General features: G+C 42.7%; 1 protein-coding gene across 4 annotated transcripts; it reads left to right on the plus strand.

Annotated features, from left to right (window-relative positions):
• Positions 1–1,552: 1,552 nt before the first annotated feature.
• PNN (pinin, desmosome associated protein) lies at positions 1,553–13,363 on the plus strand. Of its 4 annotated transcripts, none has more exons than XM_065595507.1 (10): positions 1,710–1,895; positions 2,740–2,811; positions 3,269–3,334; positions 4,853–4,998; positions 5,988–6,060; positions 6,139–6,233; positions 7,552–7,627; positions 8,763–8,918; positions 9,004–9,142; positions 10,950–13,363. In XM_065595507.1, exons 6-10 carry the CDS (start codon positions 6,211–6,213, stop codon positions 12,239–12,241), a joined length of 1,686 nt encoding a protein of 561 aa, XP_065451579.1. In that variant the 5' UTR covers positions 1,710–1,895; positions 2,740–2,811; positions 3,269–3,334; positions 4,853–4,998; positions 5,988–6,060; positions 6,139–6,210; the 3' UTR covers positions 12,242–13,363. The 4 variants fall into 4 exon arrangements, with proteins under 4 accessions (XP_005301607.1, XP_065451579.1, XP_042714428.1 ...); XM_042858494.2 differs by lacking the exon at positions 1,710–1,895 and adding an exon at positions 1,934–2,280; XM_005301550.5 differs by lacking the exon at positions 4,853–4,998 and having other exon boundaries at positions 1,553–1,895.
• Positions 13,364–18,146: the final 4,783 nt, after the last annotated feature.

Here is an 18,146-nt window from a genome sequence, read left to right on the forward strand (position 1 = left end):
TCTACCGGCTCTGAAAGCTGTTATAGACATTCTGCCAATATCGTTTGGACAATGGCATTTTACCTTTTTTTTATTTGTGGCTGACATTCATTATAAAGGGGACAAATCGCAGTCTACAGGAGAAAATCTTCTTGGCAGCTCTAGGGTGTGTGGGGGTTGGGGAGAGGATACAAGCTGGATGTGAGTTTATAATGGCACCCTCTACCTCTGCAGATACATCTGGGATTAAACTAAGGATAATGTTAAAGATAAAAGTAAGTTTCTACTGCCTTTCTTCACATTTATCTTAACACCTCACCCTCACTATTTTAGAATTTAAGGCCAGAAAAGACCAGATCATCTAGGCCAGGCCATCACCACCATCCAGCACCAGCACAATAAACCCATCTTTCATTCAAGTTTCCTTGCTTGTTGACTTTAGATGGCTAATTGGCCCATTTCGTTTGCCTAAACTTTGTACACCACCACAAAGCCAAATCAACATCAAATCCCTACAGAGTATGGAGACAGAGAAAGATGTATTTTCATGCTAATTCTGTAAGTTTAGGGTGACTAGACAGCAAATGTGAAAAATCGGGGTGGGGCGGTAATAGGAGCCTATATAAGAAAAAGACCCCAAAATCAGGACATCTGGTCACCCTATGTAAGTTGCTCATCATGCCGCAGAGCTGGATGCAGTACAAGAACCTAAATTGCAAAAAACCTAGATTAGCAAATAAGAGGAACAAAATGTAACCCCCATCCCAAAGGAATTTTACAGCCAGACCACAAACACTTGGCTACCCGGCTCACTGCACGCTACAAAACAGTGGGCAAAGAACAGGCGGCCTGAGTATGGAGCACTCTGCAGGGCCTGTAGGACTAGAAGAATCATAGCATATCAGGGGTTGGAAGAGACCTCAGAAGGTCATCTAGTCCAATCCCCTGCTCAAAGCAGGACCAACCCCAACTAAATCACAGGAGCCACAGAACTGTGCCGGGGACGATCTGCCCCCTGCCAATCATGCTGCAACCGGCCGGTGAGGGGCCATGTGGATGCAGGGTGGCGTCGCACAGCAGGGCAGGCTGTGGAGTGGCGGCGTTCTGAGCGGCAGCAGGGGAGATACCCGCACTGTGCTAGGCGGATCTCAGCTCCTCTACAGCAAATTCTCCCCATGAGCGAGGCAGCAGAGTAATAGAGCAGGTTCCCAGGAGGAGGCGGCTGCAAGAGGAAGAAGTAAGCAGCGCGCGAGTTGACTGGCTAAACGCCAGACCTTGCGGAATAAATGAAATGCTTTGTTATTGGTTCATTTATAACAAACTAGGAGCTGATTGGCTACTCCCCAGTCCTGTTAGTTCTGCCTCTTAGTCTCTGAGGCGTCTCGGTGGGAAAGTTGGGATTAGTCCAGAGTGGGGTGGAGATAGTAGGTATTACTCCGCTTCTGATTGGTTGACCTGAAGGAAGGAAACTGTGCTGGTTGGCTATGAGTGGTGTCATTTTGTTTGTCCGTTTGGTGATTCGTCGATGTGGTAATAGGCTGTGGGGGGTGTCACTTCGACATGGGCTCTTTAATTGGCAGATGCGTCGGGCGATGCTTGGCTGTGGGAGGTGTCGTTCTTCGTCGGGGTTCGGTGATTGGTGGGCGCAAATAGTCGGTAGTTGTCTATTGGTGTCACTCTGGCTCTGAGCTCTGTGATTGGCGAGGTATAGGGCGGGACGAGTTGTCTGTAGGCGGGGCGTCTCTCTCTGTTACCCAGCGGTGCTTTGCGCTAGGCCCCTGGCTAGGCCGCGCTGCTGGCGGGATGGCGGTGGCGGTGCGCGCGCTGCAGGAGCAGCTGGAAAAGGCCAAGGAGAGCCTCAAGCACGTGGATGAGAATATCCGCAAACTCACGGGCCGGGACCCCAACGATGTGAGGTGAGGTGAGGCCGGGGCTGGGTGGACGCGCGCGCGCCGAGGCTGCGGGGGGGTGGCTGGGCTGGGCCCTGGCGAGCCTTGCGGGCGCCTTTTCTTGGGGAGCGATGGGGCCGCGCATGTCCGACCCTGGCAGCAAACCCTGCCGACTGGTCGCGGGCTTTGGGGGCTCTCCAGGCCACAGCCCTACGCACCTTCTCGCTTCGGGCACCTGGTTCCGACCCGTGAGTGCGGGAGATTCCCCCCCCCCCCGGAGCGCCCTGGCCGACGCTGCGGCCTCCCTCTAGCGTGCAGGCGGGGGTGCCCCGCCGCTTTCCTTGTTGCTCCAATGGGGTTGCTGGGCCGGGCGCTGGATCGACTCTCACCACCCCGTGATTGTAGGGACACGGTACGTGTGATTTGCCTGCACGGTCGGTAACGTGTCTAAGGGAGACACAAAGAGCCTCTCTTCTCTAGTCGTCTGTCAGGCGTGATTCAGCCGGGGAGGCCCAGCCGGGTTGGGATGGGGTCATAGTGTTTCCAAAAGTACCTTATTTTTTCATTAGGGTAGGTGAGCGCTGCTGCTGCTGCTTCTTATTATTATTAATTATATTGGGAGGAGGGGTAGGGTGGGAAAACAGCCCCGTATTTAAAAAAAAAATACAATGTTGGCGACCCTAAGTAGCAATCCTGCATCCCTGTGCAGCTTCCCAAGTTTTGTGCTGCTACTTCCTGGCAAGGCTCTGTCTCTGGGCACTTGAGGTTCTGTCACAGATCATGTCTGGTGTGTGAGGCCATGCAGATGTCTAGAGAAAGCATGTATTTGCTTACCCTGCTCAAGTTCTAACACCTAGTACATTTCTTCCAGGCCCGCTCAAGGTAGATTATTGACCATCACAGGCCCTGGTGGAGGTAGAGGGCGTGGTAGCATTTTGCTAAGGTAAGAAACTGCAGAATTAGATGATAAAATAAATTTACTGTATGTTTATGCACATGTTAGCTTTAACTGTGACTACATGAGACACTTATTTATTTTGTGGCTGACTGTCTGCCCGGGCCAAGTGATACTTTCCCATAATAGAATATCAGGTGTTGGAAGGTCAGAATTACAGGGTTATCGTGTACTTCATGCTGCTAATATAGGCCATTTACTTAGCATTTGGAAAAAGCTATATAATTTGGCTGTTACCAAAATATAATTAATTTATTATGGTGGTTATTTCTTGCGATGTAGGCAGGCATTACCCACAAAGACAGGAGGTTTGACTTACCCAGGGTCACAGTTGAGTCAGTGACAGACCTGCATTAGGAACTCCGGAGCTCCAGCTTCCAGGTCTCCGCTCAGACTACTACTTATTTATTGTACTTCCTGTCTTAAGTCTTGTATTTTTTTTTAGGCGTGGATTCTCGGATAGTGGAGGACCCCCAGCCAAACAGAGGGATCTTGAAGGGGCAACCAGTAGGTAGGTACAAAGGTGGACATAAAAACTTTACTGGGGTAAAAGGTCATTATGATTTAGCAAATTTAAATGATCAGAACTGGTAATTGTTAGTCTGGTGGCTTTATAATTACTTGCTTAAAGATTACTCATTCCCAACTTAAGACACTCTTGTCACTAATGTTTTTGGAAGATCACTGTTGCAGCAGTAAGGAAATGATTCTGTCTGTGTTAACATGTCCATTTCACCTCTGATGAAATCTTGTCTCATTCTCCTCACTATAAAATGCAATACAATGGACCTGTAAGGTAGTATTTGCTTTCCATTTTAAGCCACTGGTTCCACTACTGATATGTTCTATAATTGTGAAGGAGTGCGATCAGATGTAGAATTGAGTGGTATATACACACCCTTTAATGGTTCTGAAGTAATATATGAATGTAAACTGTGCCCCCCTCCCCCTCTCACCCCCCGCTCAATGGGGTGGTAACACTGAAATCTAAAATGCTTAATTGTCAACATTAACTGCTGAACATACTAACTGAATGTTTTTGCTAGTATTTTTATCATTGAATACAGCGGTAGAAGTTGAGTATCTGGTTGCTAGGGCAGATAACTAAGGCTTCTTCTACACATTAAAATTGCAATGGTTTAACCAAATTGATTTTAAACTGATTAAGTTAAACCAAGGCAAACCCATATATAGACAAAGCATAAGGTCACAAACCTGTTACTATATCTTTGAGTGGCTTTTACGTGTACCATTCTTGGATTGCAGCTCTGACAGTGGAACTTCATAGCAGTTAGGTTGGAGTGCTCTCATGCTGCCAGCTGCTCCTCCCCTCATTGACTTACATTTCGAGAGTCACTTATCCTGCTAGTGTTCTTTTCCACACCTCATGCACACTCGGGAAAATTAAAAGTCCACAAGTTGGTTGATAAAAGAGCACTGACATTTTATTTAAATCCCCTAATCTCTCCATAGCCTTGAAAGAGAATAGTAAAAGTCAGGTTATTTTCAATGCTTGTCTAAATGGGTTAGGCTCTGTACTGGAGAACTACAAACTACCTTCTGTCCCTCTTCCTGCACATTTCACTAGGCTAAGGCAGCCTCTTTGGCATGTCTTAAATGTGTGCTCATTGAAAACTGCAGAGCTGGAACTTGGAGCTCTGTACACATGTTCTCTAAACGTTACTCCCTTGATTCAGCATCCAGGTGTGCGGCACAGTTCAGTAGAGCTGTACTTCAGTCAGTGTTTAAATAGGACTCTGTGTCCCACTTTCCTCATTTCACAGTACTGTACCACTCATCAGACTGTCCCAAGAGTGTGTGTGTGTAGATGCCACTCAAAGAAGAAACAGAGGTTACTTGCCTGTCACTGGAGTTCAAGATGAACTCTACACTTTCACACTCCCTACCCATTGTCTGTGAAGTCTTTATTACAATCGCAGACCTGAGAAGGTGGTGGAAGGAACTGAGCAGGCCAGAACGCCACACCTCAGAATATTTACCCTCAGAACATTTATAAATTTACCCTCAGAACATTCAGGAACAATGAAGGAGAAGGAGGGGATATTAGGACCCTTGGGTGACACTGAAATGAGCCATTCGACCATTGAACTGCACCAGTAGTGCAACCCAAGAGTGTGAATGTTTAGAGTCCATTTCAAAGAACTCCAGTTATAGGTGAGCATGTCCTCTATTTTTTTCTTTGTAGGTTATCTTTAATAATGTATGGAACACAGCAGTGATTTTATTTCTTAGTCTGTTCAATAGACTTTCTTGCCCCATAATTTAGTATGTATCGCTGCCAAATTCAGTTTGAGGAACTTGCTACTGAGTTCATGGCTCCTGATAGGGACTTTTTCCTCTTGAAATCTTTTCTGTGTGATCATACAGTGCAGATATGGTGTAGAACTTGTCACACTGCAACATTCTGTAGCAACAATTTTACCTAGGTTTGACTTTATAGAAGGCTCAAAGAAACTGGGTTGTGAAAGAGACATCTTAAACACAAGCAACACACAGGAATAGAATCTCATAAAATTTTGTTTAGCTTTGCCCGGGTTTATTCTTGTGTAACTGATTCTCTTTAATCAGAAACACTTCCTATTTGGCTGCAGTTCAGCAATAAGGTCTCAATTGGTTTTGTTTGTGGAGTTTTAAAGGAGTTCCATAGTTGTGTTCATTGTGTACTCTTTTAGAAAAACAAAAATTGCATTTGTTTCAAAAGTATCTTAAAACATCGCATATATGTATGCAGTCTGTCTTGAAGTATGAAGCGTTTATATTTTAGGTTGGCCTTGTGATACAGAAATACCAGGAGATAAAAATTGGGAATAGCTCTGTTGTTAATTTGTAGGCTTGTTGTTCTTTATTAAGACCTGGATTCAGCAAAGCATTTAAACATGTACACCTCTACCCCGATAGAATGCTTTCCTCGGGAGCCAAAAAATCTTACCGCGTTATATCAAACTTGCTTTGATCCGCCGGAGTGCGCCCCGCCCCCCCCAGAGCACTGTTTTACCACGTCCTATCCGAATTCGTGTTATATCAGGTCGCGTTATATCAGGGTAGAGGTGTACTTAAGTGCTGTCTCTGTTAGGATGTAAACTTTCCATTATACTTGTTTCAATCTCAAATAATGATGTTTGACTCTTGTATTTTCTCTTCAGGCTGGGTGGGGAACGTCGGACAAGGAGAGAATCACGCCATGAAAGCGACGCCGAGGATGAAGATGTTAAAAAGGTAACAGTTGAGAGAGTGGGTATTTGGCACAGAAGTGTGTAGATGGAACACAAACTGATGGTTTTGTTGTTCTTGTAGCCGGCGTTGCAATCTTCTGTTGTTGCTACCTCCAAAGAGCGAACACGTCGAGACCTAATTCAGGATCAAACTATGGATGAGAAGGGAAAACAAAGGTACCTATAAATCTATTTTCCTTATGCTTATGTGGTGCCTTCACATGTTCTGTCTCCTAACATGGAACATGGTATGATTTAAAAAAAAAAATCATATGGTTACTGAAAGCAGTATTTATACATGACAGGTGAATTTGGAAGGCTACCTTGAGAGTAAATGTAGCCTAGATACATTTCTTAAAATGGATTACACGATAGAGAGTGCATTGTCCTCAGATCTCACATGCTTCTCCCCTCCCTACAAAGACTTCAGGACTCTGCTCCTGTTTTCTTCCTCCTTCCTGCCTGGCTTTTGCTGCCCCGTGGCTCCATGCTAAGAGGAGTAATTGCTTCTGGTACCCTATCTCCTCGGGTAAATGCCCAAAATGAGTGAGGGGGAGGAACTTTCTGTTGGGGGAGGCAGTAGCCCTTAAAGAGGAGGGGCATAGTTCCTAAAAGTAAGGACAAGGGGGAAAATCCTAAAGGCAGGGAAAAGAGGTATTGGGTGGGGAAGAAGAATATTCAGAAAAAGGCAGTAATGGGAGGCATGGAGGAGTGAGTTTATGGATAGGGGAAGGAAGTAAATGTATTTACTTTAAACAAGTCTTATAATTGTCCAGCACGTCATGCAGCTGGACAAGATCACAACTAGCCTGTGTCAGTGAACTTTTATTCCCAGCCTCTAGAGTCAAGTGAGACAATCAGCCCCTACCACTGACTTTGTGACACTTATCGTATAAGGTTTTGTGCAAACACATAGTGATAGGTGGTCCTTTCCCCAGCTGATAGACAAAGGATGGCTGAGGAAATGGAGGCACAGAGAAGTGAATTGACTTTAAGTTTACACAATAGTCCCATGACAGAACCCAGACTCTTCCAGTACATGGATCCCCCTACTAGACCAAACAGTTTGTTCAGCTTTGGTCTTTCTGCTATTCCCTGCACTTGGAACAGTCTTTTGCTTTTAATTTTTTATGCCCTTTTCTAAATCCTTCCTTAAAATCCACTTTTTCCATGTATGTATTTTACAATGAATTCTTCAGTAGTTATTTTTCCCCACTGTTACCTGAACTGTTTTCTGTTAGCGTGAGATCTTTTGGGCATAGATCATGTCTTAGTTTATTTGGTAAAGCAAAGTGTACACTTATATCGAAGTATGCATTATTAATTATGTTCTACGCTGTTGGCACAGCCCATACCTCTTTCTTGGGGCCTTGGAATGTAAGTGACCCTTTAGAAATAGGTGTCACTAATCTACAATAATTTCCCTCAGTGTTTATGCAAGCAAAATCCCTATGTTTTAAACTGAGTCTCAAAAACTGTTTTGTCTTTTATTCAGGAATCGACGTATATTTGGCTTGTTGATGGGCACTCTTCAGAAATTTAAACAAGAATCCACAGTTGCTACTGAAAGGGTACTTGTTTCTCTTAATATTATATTCTATAACCTGACACAACTAAAGCAAGTGAGGCAAAATTAAGCAGTTACTGCTTCAATGCACGGAGTGAAAAATTCCCATGATATAAGCATTGCTTATAGTGAGACATCCCGACCCCAGGGGCCAAGAGTTTAAGAAGCTTTTAAAGCTGCTTTGAACTGATAAAGCTATAAAAACGAGGTAGGGATTCTTCTTTCTTTTAGGATTTGAAAGTGCTGCAAAACTCTGAGCTTTGTCCCCAGTTGTCATGACACAAGTGATAAATTGTATATGCTCATAGGAAATTTTAAGAAAGCATCATATTCTAAAACACTTGCAGAGCAGGAAAAGGATAACACATTCCTCTTGGTATTGAGTATGTGGAGTAATTTCAAAGTGAATGGCACTTGTAGCCAACTAAAAGGCTGGCTGTGATATCTAACCCGTCAAACAAGTGGTCTATTACTGTGAACAATACAAAACGAAACAGTTGTTAAAGATAATCACTGACTTAAGATGTAGTGATTCTATTTCTGTGTTCTGGTTTTGTAAACCATAGGCAACTGTGCCAAAAGTGCATAAGAACATAATTGTGCTACGCCACTTTTGTGCACAAGTCAGTGATTTTTTCATAACATATTGTAAACCGTCCTATTTTCAGTAAATAGATGTCTCTCCTGTGGTATTGATAAAGCTATTGTTAGTATAGCTGTAACTTATTACTAGATAACCATTTAAACTAGAAAAGCATTTCTGGTGGTTGGTCAGCCTGATCCCAAATGGAATACAAGATTTTTTTTTTTTTTTTTTTTTTTAAGAATAATTGCTTAGGTAAAATTAACTATTTAAAAATTATTGATAAGTTACAGTTCTGAGTTCTTTCCTATTGAGACAACTGTTTGGTCTTCAACTGAGGTCAGAATTTTTCTATAGGTTGAAATTTTTCTACAGCTAGCTTCTGAATTCTATCTTAACTTGTGTTTAAAGGAAGAATATATAAATATTTCACTCCATAGTGTAACTGCATGTAACATTTGTTTGCATAACTCTTATACTTACAAAACTGATCAAGAGTACGATACTTTTTCAACACTAGAAGAAAATGCTAAGACGATACTTTATTTACCTTTAGCAAAAGAGACGTCAAGAAATTGAACAAAAGCTTGAAGTGCAGGCAGAGGAGGAGAGAAAGCAGGTTGAAAATGAGAGGCGAGAATTGTTTGAAGAAAGGCGTGCTAAACAGACAGAACTGCGTCTATTGGAACAAAAGGTTGAACTTGCTCAACTGGTGAGTATTCTGAGTTTTACTCACAGTACTTCTCTTATGTAAAGTATACTCTTGTGTATCTTAAACTTTTTCCTTTGTTTCTCAGCAAGAAGAATGGAATGAACATAATGCCAAAATAATTAAATATATAAGAACCAGGACAAGGCCCCATCTCTTCTACATACCAGGCAGGATGTGTCCCGCTACGCAAAAGCTAATAGATGATTCGCAAAAAAAAATGAATGGTAGGTGGTATGTACAGGAAAAGGAGTATGAGCGTACTCTCCTCCCTCAAGCAAGATATGTATTTTCTTTAACTTTTTGAATTTCAATATCTTAATTCCATTACTAGAACAAATTTTACATTTCTAAACAGTGGTTGGTGGAGAAGTGGGGTGAGATTTTTGTCACTTAACACCTTTTTTTAAAGAAGTCATTATCTAGTACAAAATTAATTGAGAAGTGGTGTATGCATATAGTCTTTTAAAGGTGTGTGAGTTGTATTCTTTGCTTCATGTTATCGCCCGTAGCCATGTCTCACCTGTAAATGCTAATGAGGCAAGAAGGTAAGGAGGCACATTCCATGGAGCGAGCATGTGTGAAAATGTAAGTGTTACCAAGGAGTCAGCAACTTGTGTGTTCTGAGGAACAGAACAAATTAGCTCTTTTGTGATAACTTAAATGGTTTTTAAAAATTATTGATCTTAAAATATATATATATGCGCGCACCCCTTTCCTCAGAATAACTATCTAAGTTTCTTTCAGGAAACAATTTAAAGTAGATCAGTATGTGTGATACTGAGCATATTATGGGTTTTTAAAAGGGGATACTTCCGTTGAGAATTTATTAATTGTAGTATTTTTCCTTGAATCTTCTTAAACATGAGATCTCTCTCCCTCAAAGCCTTTTATTTATATTATTCTGACTGACCTTCCTAGCTGAAAGGAATGCTGTCAAGTTAACTTCAAGTTTAAAACTAGTTCACGTGTACAAATACCTTATTAATAAAATTGATCTTTTTAAACATCTAATTTACTTTATGCCATTTAGGCTCTTACTACTTTCATTTCATCCAGCTTAGACAATGGAACCTAGTCAGTGCCAATAGTATGAGTACCGAAGTGAAAATGCTCAGGTGTTAGTCTTGTAAACGAGTCCAAACTTGACAAGACCCAACTACAAGCATTAGGGTTGAGTTGAAAACAGCCTGACATTCCTGGGTTTAAGGATTACCTCCTCTTGCTCATTGGGTCGGCATGGCAGCAGTTGCATGTCCCTTTCCTGCTGGCCGCCCCTTCACCTCGCTGCCCTGTGTACGCTGCAGAGTGAGTGTGTTGATGAGTTGCAGTGCCTCTCCATAGCACGCACAGTGCAGTGAGGAGGCCGGCAGGAGCTGGGCTCCAAGGATGGGTGTCAGCACTGAGTACAGGTTCAGAACAACGACCCAGGGAGAAGCAGACACCCTTCATTTGCAGGGCACTGGGTTGAGGTGGCCTGAGGGGTCGGTGGTAATTAGCCCTGGTGGCTCCACGGAGGAAACAAAGTAAAGAAAATGGAGTCCAGGTCATTGCTAGACCCTTGTAATCTGACTGGAATACAAGTGTTTCTATCAGGTATGAAAACAACTCAACATGCTCAGGTTGGCTTTGGATTGGCGATGGTCTAGTTTGGTTTGGATCAGGCTTTAAAATTAGGCCCAAGGAAACCTATATTCTGACGTTTGATTTAAACATTAATAGCTTTAAAAATAATAAAAATTCTTCATTGGCATTCTAGAAATGTTGAACATCTGTTGACCAATTTTTTTGGATAGCTTTTCATAAAACCTAAAATTTGGGCTTAAATTCACCTACCTCTGTCCTCTTTTACTTTCTTGGTAAACTATTGCCATCTTTTGGATTACACTTGAATAGCACAACACTTTGGAAAGATAACAGGGACATAGTATTTTACAATTCATAAACCATATTTGGGAATAAGTAAGATTTCAGTATTAACTTTGACAAGTTATTCTGAAATTTACTCTTTCATGTTTGCCTCTTGTTCTCCAGCAATATTTGAAAATAGACGCAATGAGTTTGCAGAACAAATTAACAAAATGGAGGCCAGGCCCAGAAGACAGTCTGTAAAGGAAAAAGAACAGCAGGAGGTGCACAATGAAGAAAAGAAAGAAGAACAGAACAAGGAGCAGGAAGAGGGTAAGGTGGCTCAGCAGGTGGAAGAGATGGAGACAGGTAACCAGAACAATGATGTAGAAATGGAGGAGGCAGGGGAGGAAAAGGTGAAAATAGGGGCAGGGCATAGTGATGCAGAGAAAGAACAGGAGGAGGAGGAGGAGCAGAAACATGAAATGGAGGATAAGGTAGAAGAGAGAGCTGAGGTGAAGGAGAATGACAGGCAGCAGGATAGTCAGCATGAAGAGGTTATGGTTGTAAGAGAGGAAGGTGAGAGTTCTCAGCCAGTGGATAACGAGCAGGATATGATGGAGATGAATGAGGCGGATAGTGCAGAACCATTAGAAAGTGAAAATAGCAAGGAAGTGGAACCAGAAGCTGAGTGTGATGCTCAGCCAGCAAAAGAGCTTAACACTGATTCTCCTGAAAAGGAGAGAGCTAACAAACCAGAAATTGAAGCTGAACCTGAAGAGAAACAGGAAAAGGAGCCTGAAGCCCAGCCAGAGCCTGAGGCAGAGATACAGCCCCAGCCAGAGTCTGTGCCACTGCCACAGCCTCCGCCATTGTCTCAGTCCATTCAAGATCAAGAGCCTCAGGCAGACCAGGAGGAAGTCGCTGTGGTGTCTGTAAAGCTGGGTGAGTTGCAAGCAGATCAGATCCAGGCAACGAGTGTAGAAATTAAGAGTAAAACTAGGAGTAGAAGCAGGGGTAGAACAAGGAACAAGACTAGCAAGAGTCGGAGTCGTAGCAGCAGCACTAGTACGAGTAGTAGTAGCTCAACCAGCAGTAGTAGTGGCAGCAGTTCCAGCAGTGGCAGCAGCAGTAGTCGGAGTAGTTCCAGCAGCAGCAGTAGCACTAGTGGAAGTAGTAGCAGAGACAGTAGCAGCAGTAGCACTAGCAGCAGTGAGAGCAGAAGTCGAAGCAGAGGACGGGGTCATAATAGGGATAGAAAGCGCAGGAGGAGCTCGGATAGGAAGCGAAGGGATGCTTCAGGACTAGACAGAAGTCACAAGTCTTCAAAAGGTAGTAGCAGAGATACAAAAGGATCAAAGGATAAAAGTTCAAGGTCTGACAGAAAGAGGTCTGTGTCAGAAAATAGTCGGTCAGGCAAAAGAACTTCACGGAGTGAAAGAGACCGTAAATCAGACAGGAAAGACAAAAGGCGTTAACAGAAGAGACTAAACTTCCTTAGCCTAATCTTTGCAGCAGAAGATTACTTGATGAGTAAAAGGATTCCTTATGAGGAGGAGAAGGCTGCCTTAACAAATGCATGCTGTAAAAAGTCTTTTGGAAAAATGCAGATCGTTTACCAGGCATCTTGTACTTTTTACATAATTTTGTAAAAGGTTACTTATCAAAATTATGTGAAGTTCCAGAAAACTGTAAAAATAAAAGAATTAAACCCCCCCCCTTTGCATCTTTTTTAAATATCCTGTACTCATTAAGAATCTCTGTATATTTTAATAGGTAAATCTTTAAATTGGTGTGATCACTTCTACTTCTGTATCATACTTTTTTTGTAGAAATAAATGTGCATTTTAAATAAATGGTTTGAGATGTCCTGTTGACACTTAACTTTCCCCTTTCAATCTACATATTTTAGGAGCTTTTATAACATTGTTACCTAGCATAATTACCCTTCTACCTTCTCTCCTCCATCCCTGGTAAGAATTGGAATTCAAAGTTCCACTAAAGACAGCCTCAACTTCCCAAAGCAGGAGAGAGAGAGGGAAGTGAACAGTCTGTTTTCACTTCTTTACTTTCTTCCCCACCCTAACCAATTCTAGCTTGATTTATTTTCCCATTTTACAAATGTGTCTCCAACCCACATTTGAGCAGTAGTTAAATAAAAATGCTAACGTAGACCAAGACAGAGTCAGAGAGTCTGGAATGCTACTCTGTCCTCTGCAGGTGCTCAGGTTATGTTTACAACTGTGTTCTGAAAACAATGTCTGTTTAGTGATGCTCCCTGCTTTGTTGGCCAGTGGTGGAAAAGGCCAAGACTTCTGTTCATTTTTAACTAGGATCTTATATTTGTTTGCCACTGATTAAACTTTGATCCCTATGTGCCACTATGACTATTACGTTGGAGTTATCTGGGACTAATACCAATGTTGTGTGTGTTCAAGGATACTTTTTGAATGTATTTGATACGGAAGTGTGTAAATTCCAAATAAAGCAGTATGGTGTATCAAGGTGACTTTGTTTTTATAAATTTGTATGAAACAATGACATACCTGTTGGCCTGTTCTGTACATGTGCAAATAAATGTGGTTAATTAGACTACTGAATGAATGCTTAAGACTGTTTCTGTTCATATTAATCTGTAAAGGCAAACATTGTGAGAGACAAGGTGGGAGAGGTAATATCTTGTATTAGACCAACTTCTGTTAGTGAAGAGAACAAGCTTTCTAGCGTCACTAAGCTTCACTTCAGGTCTGGAGAAAGGTAACCAGAGTGTCCAAACTAAATGCAAGGTGGGAAAGATGAAGCATAAGGTCTTCACACGGTGTAGGAGACCTCTTAAAACGAAGTGGGCAATTAACACCTCTGTAGTTATAGGACAATGGAGGCAGCCAGGTGTAATCCAGATTGTAGTGGACCATAAAATCAGTGTCTCTTGTTAAATTAATGGTTTTTAGTGTTGTGCGGGTTTCCATAAGTCCTATAACGGCATATCACAATGTGGTATACCTCATCCACTGCATCGTATGCCTTAACAACTGTCTCATTTCACCCACGTAATCACTATGCATTAAACTCGCCCTGAAAAATAAGATGAACACCTGTGGGTGAACACTTTTTACAAAGCGTTCACTTCATATCTGACCTCTCAGTCCTCACCCTCAAAAGAAACTGGTACACCATCTTCAAAAGACAAGCCTGGGAACTTAAATTCATAACTCTGCAGAACACTAGAAAACATTGACTTAACAGATACTATGGTTTTATGGCTGTTACAACAATTTATAAAGTATCCAGCTGCCTACTATATAAATACAGTAAGCTCACATTGCTGCACTGTTTATAGCCAGCTTTACTAAAATGGTCCAGTCTAGTCAGACCCAGACATTTATGTATGATATGGCCAGGAAAAACTAAATTTCCCAAAAGCAAGATGCTTGCAAACCAAACTAAAACAGCCACGTATGTCAGTAGCAGTAAGTTGTGTAGCTTTTTCAGTAACTTCTCTAAAAGCTGAAGTCCCTTCCTCCCTGCAAAACATATTCTGGACCATGTGGCTGTGAGATGTCTAGTCATGATTGATTTATTTTTTTATTTTTTTTAAGATCGGGAAAAGCAATCGCTTCAACCAGTATTGAAAATAGCATCTTAAACTGAATATTTCTATAGTGGTTGCTGGGTCTCCAGAAGTAGAGTGCATGGGGTCATTACACAGCTGCTCTCAGCAGGCATAGGAAGAGTCCAATTTCCTGTCTGGCGATGAGGATTAGAGACAGGGAAAAGTCCAATTCTCTTTCCCGTCTCAACAGCTGTTTGGATAATTTGGCAATGAAACTAAAACACTTTATCTTTTTAGTACTGATCACCGTACTAAGTATATTGTTTGTGTTTTACAGGTGATCAGACTAGATTATTATGATGGTCCATTCTGGCCTTAAAATTATGACTAGAAAATCCTCCTTTAGGGAAATCTGAGGTACATGACATTCATGATCAGTCTGTGAAAGACTGTTGCCAAGTTATACAAACAATCTGACAGAAATAAAGGTTTTATTTAAACAAAAAATGGTATTTACTTGGTGTGGGCATTCATGGATTATAAAGTTAGAAGAGATCATTGTGATCGGCTAGTCTGATCTGCATAATGTAGGCCATAAGACTTCCCTGAAGTAATTCCTGTTTGAAAGAGAGTATATCTTCTAAGGGGAAAAAAATCCAGTTTTGATTTAAAAAGTTTTATGTGAAGAATCTACCATGACCCTGTGTAAACTGTACCAATAGAGAATTACTCTCACTGTTCAAAAGCTGTGCCTTATTGGGTCTGGCAAATCAGAGCAAGGCTTGGCAGACAGGAAAGTTGACAACAAGTCTCTTGGACCTGACTTCTCTAAACTTTGCCAAGTTTTTTTCAGCAATTAGAGGAATGAAGTTGAGAGTCTTTCTTCATTGTCATGTCAGATATACAGGCTCAGGATGTCCTTTATTACCCAGAGAATGTACATACCAGTACATTTTGTATTTCCATCAAAGTAGATCTAGCTGCTACTTGCTTACATTCCTGTTCTCTAAAAAGTAAACAATGCTTACCATGCAGTTTACTCCATACATAGTGTCAGCACGTTGGATATTTCACCAGGGTAATAATGCTGTGACTAAGGCCATGTCTACACTAGGGAGCTTACAGCGGCACAGCTGTGCCAATGCAGCTCTGCCACTAGATCTCTCATGTAGCCGCTCTATGCCGACAGGAGACAGCTCTCCTGTCAACATAAGTCAACTACTCCCAATGACCCGTGGTAGCTATGTTGGTGGAGAGCTACTGGCCATAGTGCTGTGCAGACTACCACTTATGCCGGCAAAACTAACGCCACCCTGAGCGGTGTTTTTTCACGTCCCTGTGCGACAACAGTTTTGCTGACATAATTGCTAGTCTAGACATGGCCTAAGATTAATAGAGTAGATGACAAGAAGGGTTGTTTTTTCTGTATTTTATCATAAAGTGAAGCCCCACAATGACGTCAGTATACAATTTTCCATTGGCCCTGCTTATTGATCAGATTAATCAAATAATAACAGGAAATATAAACTGAACTAAACTTTTTTTTTAAATCTGGTGTCCAACGCCCTTCATCTTCTAATCTGGTGTTTCACAGTAGCTGAGTCCTGGTGCTAAAACCAAAAGTGTGCAGGAAGATTGTTCATGAATGATGTATCGAGCTGCATAGATGAAATGCAGCAAATGTGCACTAATGCCACATCACCCAGAAAAATCCCTGTTATTTACATAGGCTCATGTCTTTGCCATTAACTCTTAAAACTGCTTAACTTTAAAGGAGATTGGAAGTAAATGTTTACAAAATAAAAACCATTGAATTGTAGAAAACCATGCAGAGCAAAATTCCATTCTCAGACTAACAGATTTTCAACTGGCCATCAAGTGATTTCTACACATGTAAAGAGGAAAAAGGATGGTGTTAGGGTTAAGGCATTGGGTTAGAATTCAGAGATCTGGGCTCAATGCTTGGTTCTACCACAACTGTCATGTGTGTTGTGGGCAAATTACTTAGGGCATGTTTACACTGCAGTGTAAGCCTGGGCTCATACTCAGGCTTGAGTCCAAACCTCCCTTCTGTCTACACACACATTTCTCAGGCTCAGACCTAGGCTCCTAATACCCTGCAGGGATGGAGGGTTCGAGTTTGAATCTAGCCAGGGCCCAGGGTTAGAGCCCTATTGTTTTTCAGTGTATACGCAGTCCCCCAGTCTTGGATCCTGGGAGTCCACCAAAAGTATTCCACAATCCCATGGGCCAACTTCCTTTGTCCTGTCTATCCCAAGAATCACCAGTTGACTCAAGGGACACAGAATCAACCCACCTTAGTGTAGTGCAGCAGCTTGGTGAGTCAGTGTTTAACCTTTCCATTGTCTTCTGACCACCAAGCTGCAGGCACACTATCACAAAGCTTTCTGTGTTTCCTGTGGAGACTGAGCAGAAGTCGTCTTTTGCAGAGCATGGTGCTTCATGGTCATGGGAGCACAGCCAGATTTGGGTAAATCTCTGGTGCAAGCCAGCAAAACAGTGGACTTTAGTAAGAGTACCAGGAATGATCATGCATACCAACAAATAACGAAGAAACTGGCAGTGTTGCAAATTTACCAGACTAGTGACCAGTGCAGGGACCAGATTACATTTCTCAAGAATGAGCACCAGAAAACCAGGGACCAGAACCACACTTTGGACAACTTGTTGACATCATGCCTGTTTTATGAAGAGTTTGACTGGGTGCTGAATACTGCACCAAACACAGAGCTAACTGGTGCCTGATGATCCCTGGTCAATCAGGATGGTGACCAGCTCTCCCCAGAGTCTGGTATGGGAACTGATCGGAGCCAGCAGAAGGTGCCAGTGAAGCCAGCGGAGTGACTGTATTTCTGAAACCGGTCCCAGAGGAGGCTTCACTGTAGGAGCTGCAGCAGCACATCCTGGGGCCTTTCTTGGAGGAGTCTTTTGATGCCCCCCTTGAGGAACAGCCCACTACAGAGCCTGCAAGAGACCCAGAAAGGACAGAAGCTGCCCCAGAGCCTGGTAAGTTTCTGGCTCCATTTTAATGTTTATTAACATAGGCGTGGAAGGGATTTCCATTCTATGACCCAATGCAAAAGTTATTAAAAGTCCCATCTAGTTGTGTGTAGCCACTAACGGTGAGTTGTATGCCAGCAGCTTGGCTCCCTCCCTCTTTACCCCCAAATACATGGAGTTCAAAATGGCAACCTAGAAATGCAAACCGTAAAAACTCGTAGAAAGTGATTTTTTACTAGAAAGGTGCAGATTTTTGCTCGTGCATTCCTGTTTCTTACAAATAATAACCTTGCATTGCCATGCCTGTAAATACGCTGCTCTGTAACTGCTCAATAGTGTAATGAACCTCCTGGAAACAATGAACTGTGGCGGGGAGGGTAAAATGTGTTCCATTTACAAATCTAGTCCATTTCAGTTAAATGTAGTCCATATGTGACAAAATAATTTGTCCCAAATTTGACTAGGGTTTGAAATGTTGTCCAGATAAGTGCTGTGGAGTGGGGGAGGATAGGGGAATGGCTGTGATGTGTTTGCATGCAGTCATAATAGGCTAATCCAGGGGTCGGCAACATTCGGCATGCGGCTCGCCAGGGTAAGCACTCTGGCGGGCCGGGCCAGTTTTATTTACCTGCTGACGCGGCAGGTTCGGGCGATTGCGGCCCCCACTGGCCGCGGTTCGCCGTCCCGGGCCAATGGGGGCGGCGAGGGCGAGGGATGTGCTGGCTGCGGCTTCTCGCCGCCCCCATTGGCCCGGGACGGCGAACCGCGGCCAGTGGGGGCCGCGATCGCCCGAACCTGCCGCGTCAGCA

The sequence above is a fragment of the Chrysemys picta genome, chromosome 4 (assembly GCF_011386835.1).
Source record: "Chrysemys picta bellii isolate R12L10 chromosome 4, ASM1138683v2, whole genome shotgun sequence".
Taxonomy (NCBI): Eukaryota; Metazoa; Chordata; order Testudines; family Emydidae; genus Chrysemys; species Chrysemys picta.

Coding starts and splice junctions, on each gene's coding strand:
- PNN (XM_005301550.5), top strand. CDS start 1,783: ATGGCGGTGGCGGTGCGCGCGCTGCAGGAGCAGCTGGAAAAGGCCAAG. Junction 1,896..2,739: donor CGGGACCCCAACGATGTGAG/GTGAGGTGAGGC, acceptor CATTTCTTCCAG/GCCCGCTCAAGGTAGATTAT. Junction 8,919..9,003: donor AGGTTGAACTTGCTCAACTG/GTGAGTATTCTG, acceptor TTTGTTTCTCAG/CAAGAAGAATGGAATGAACA.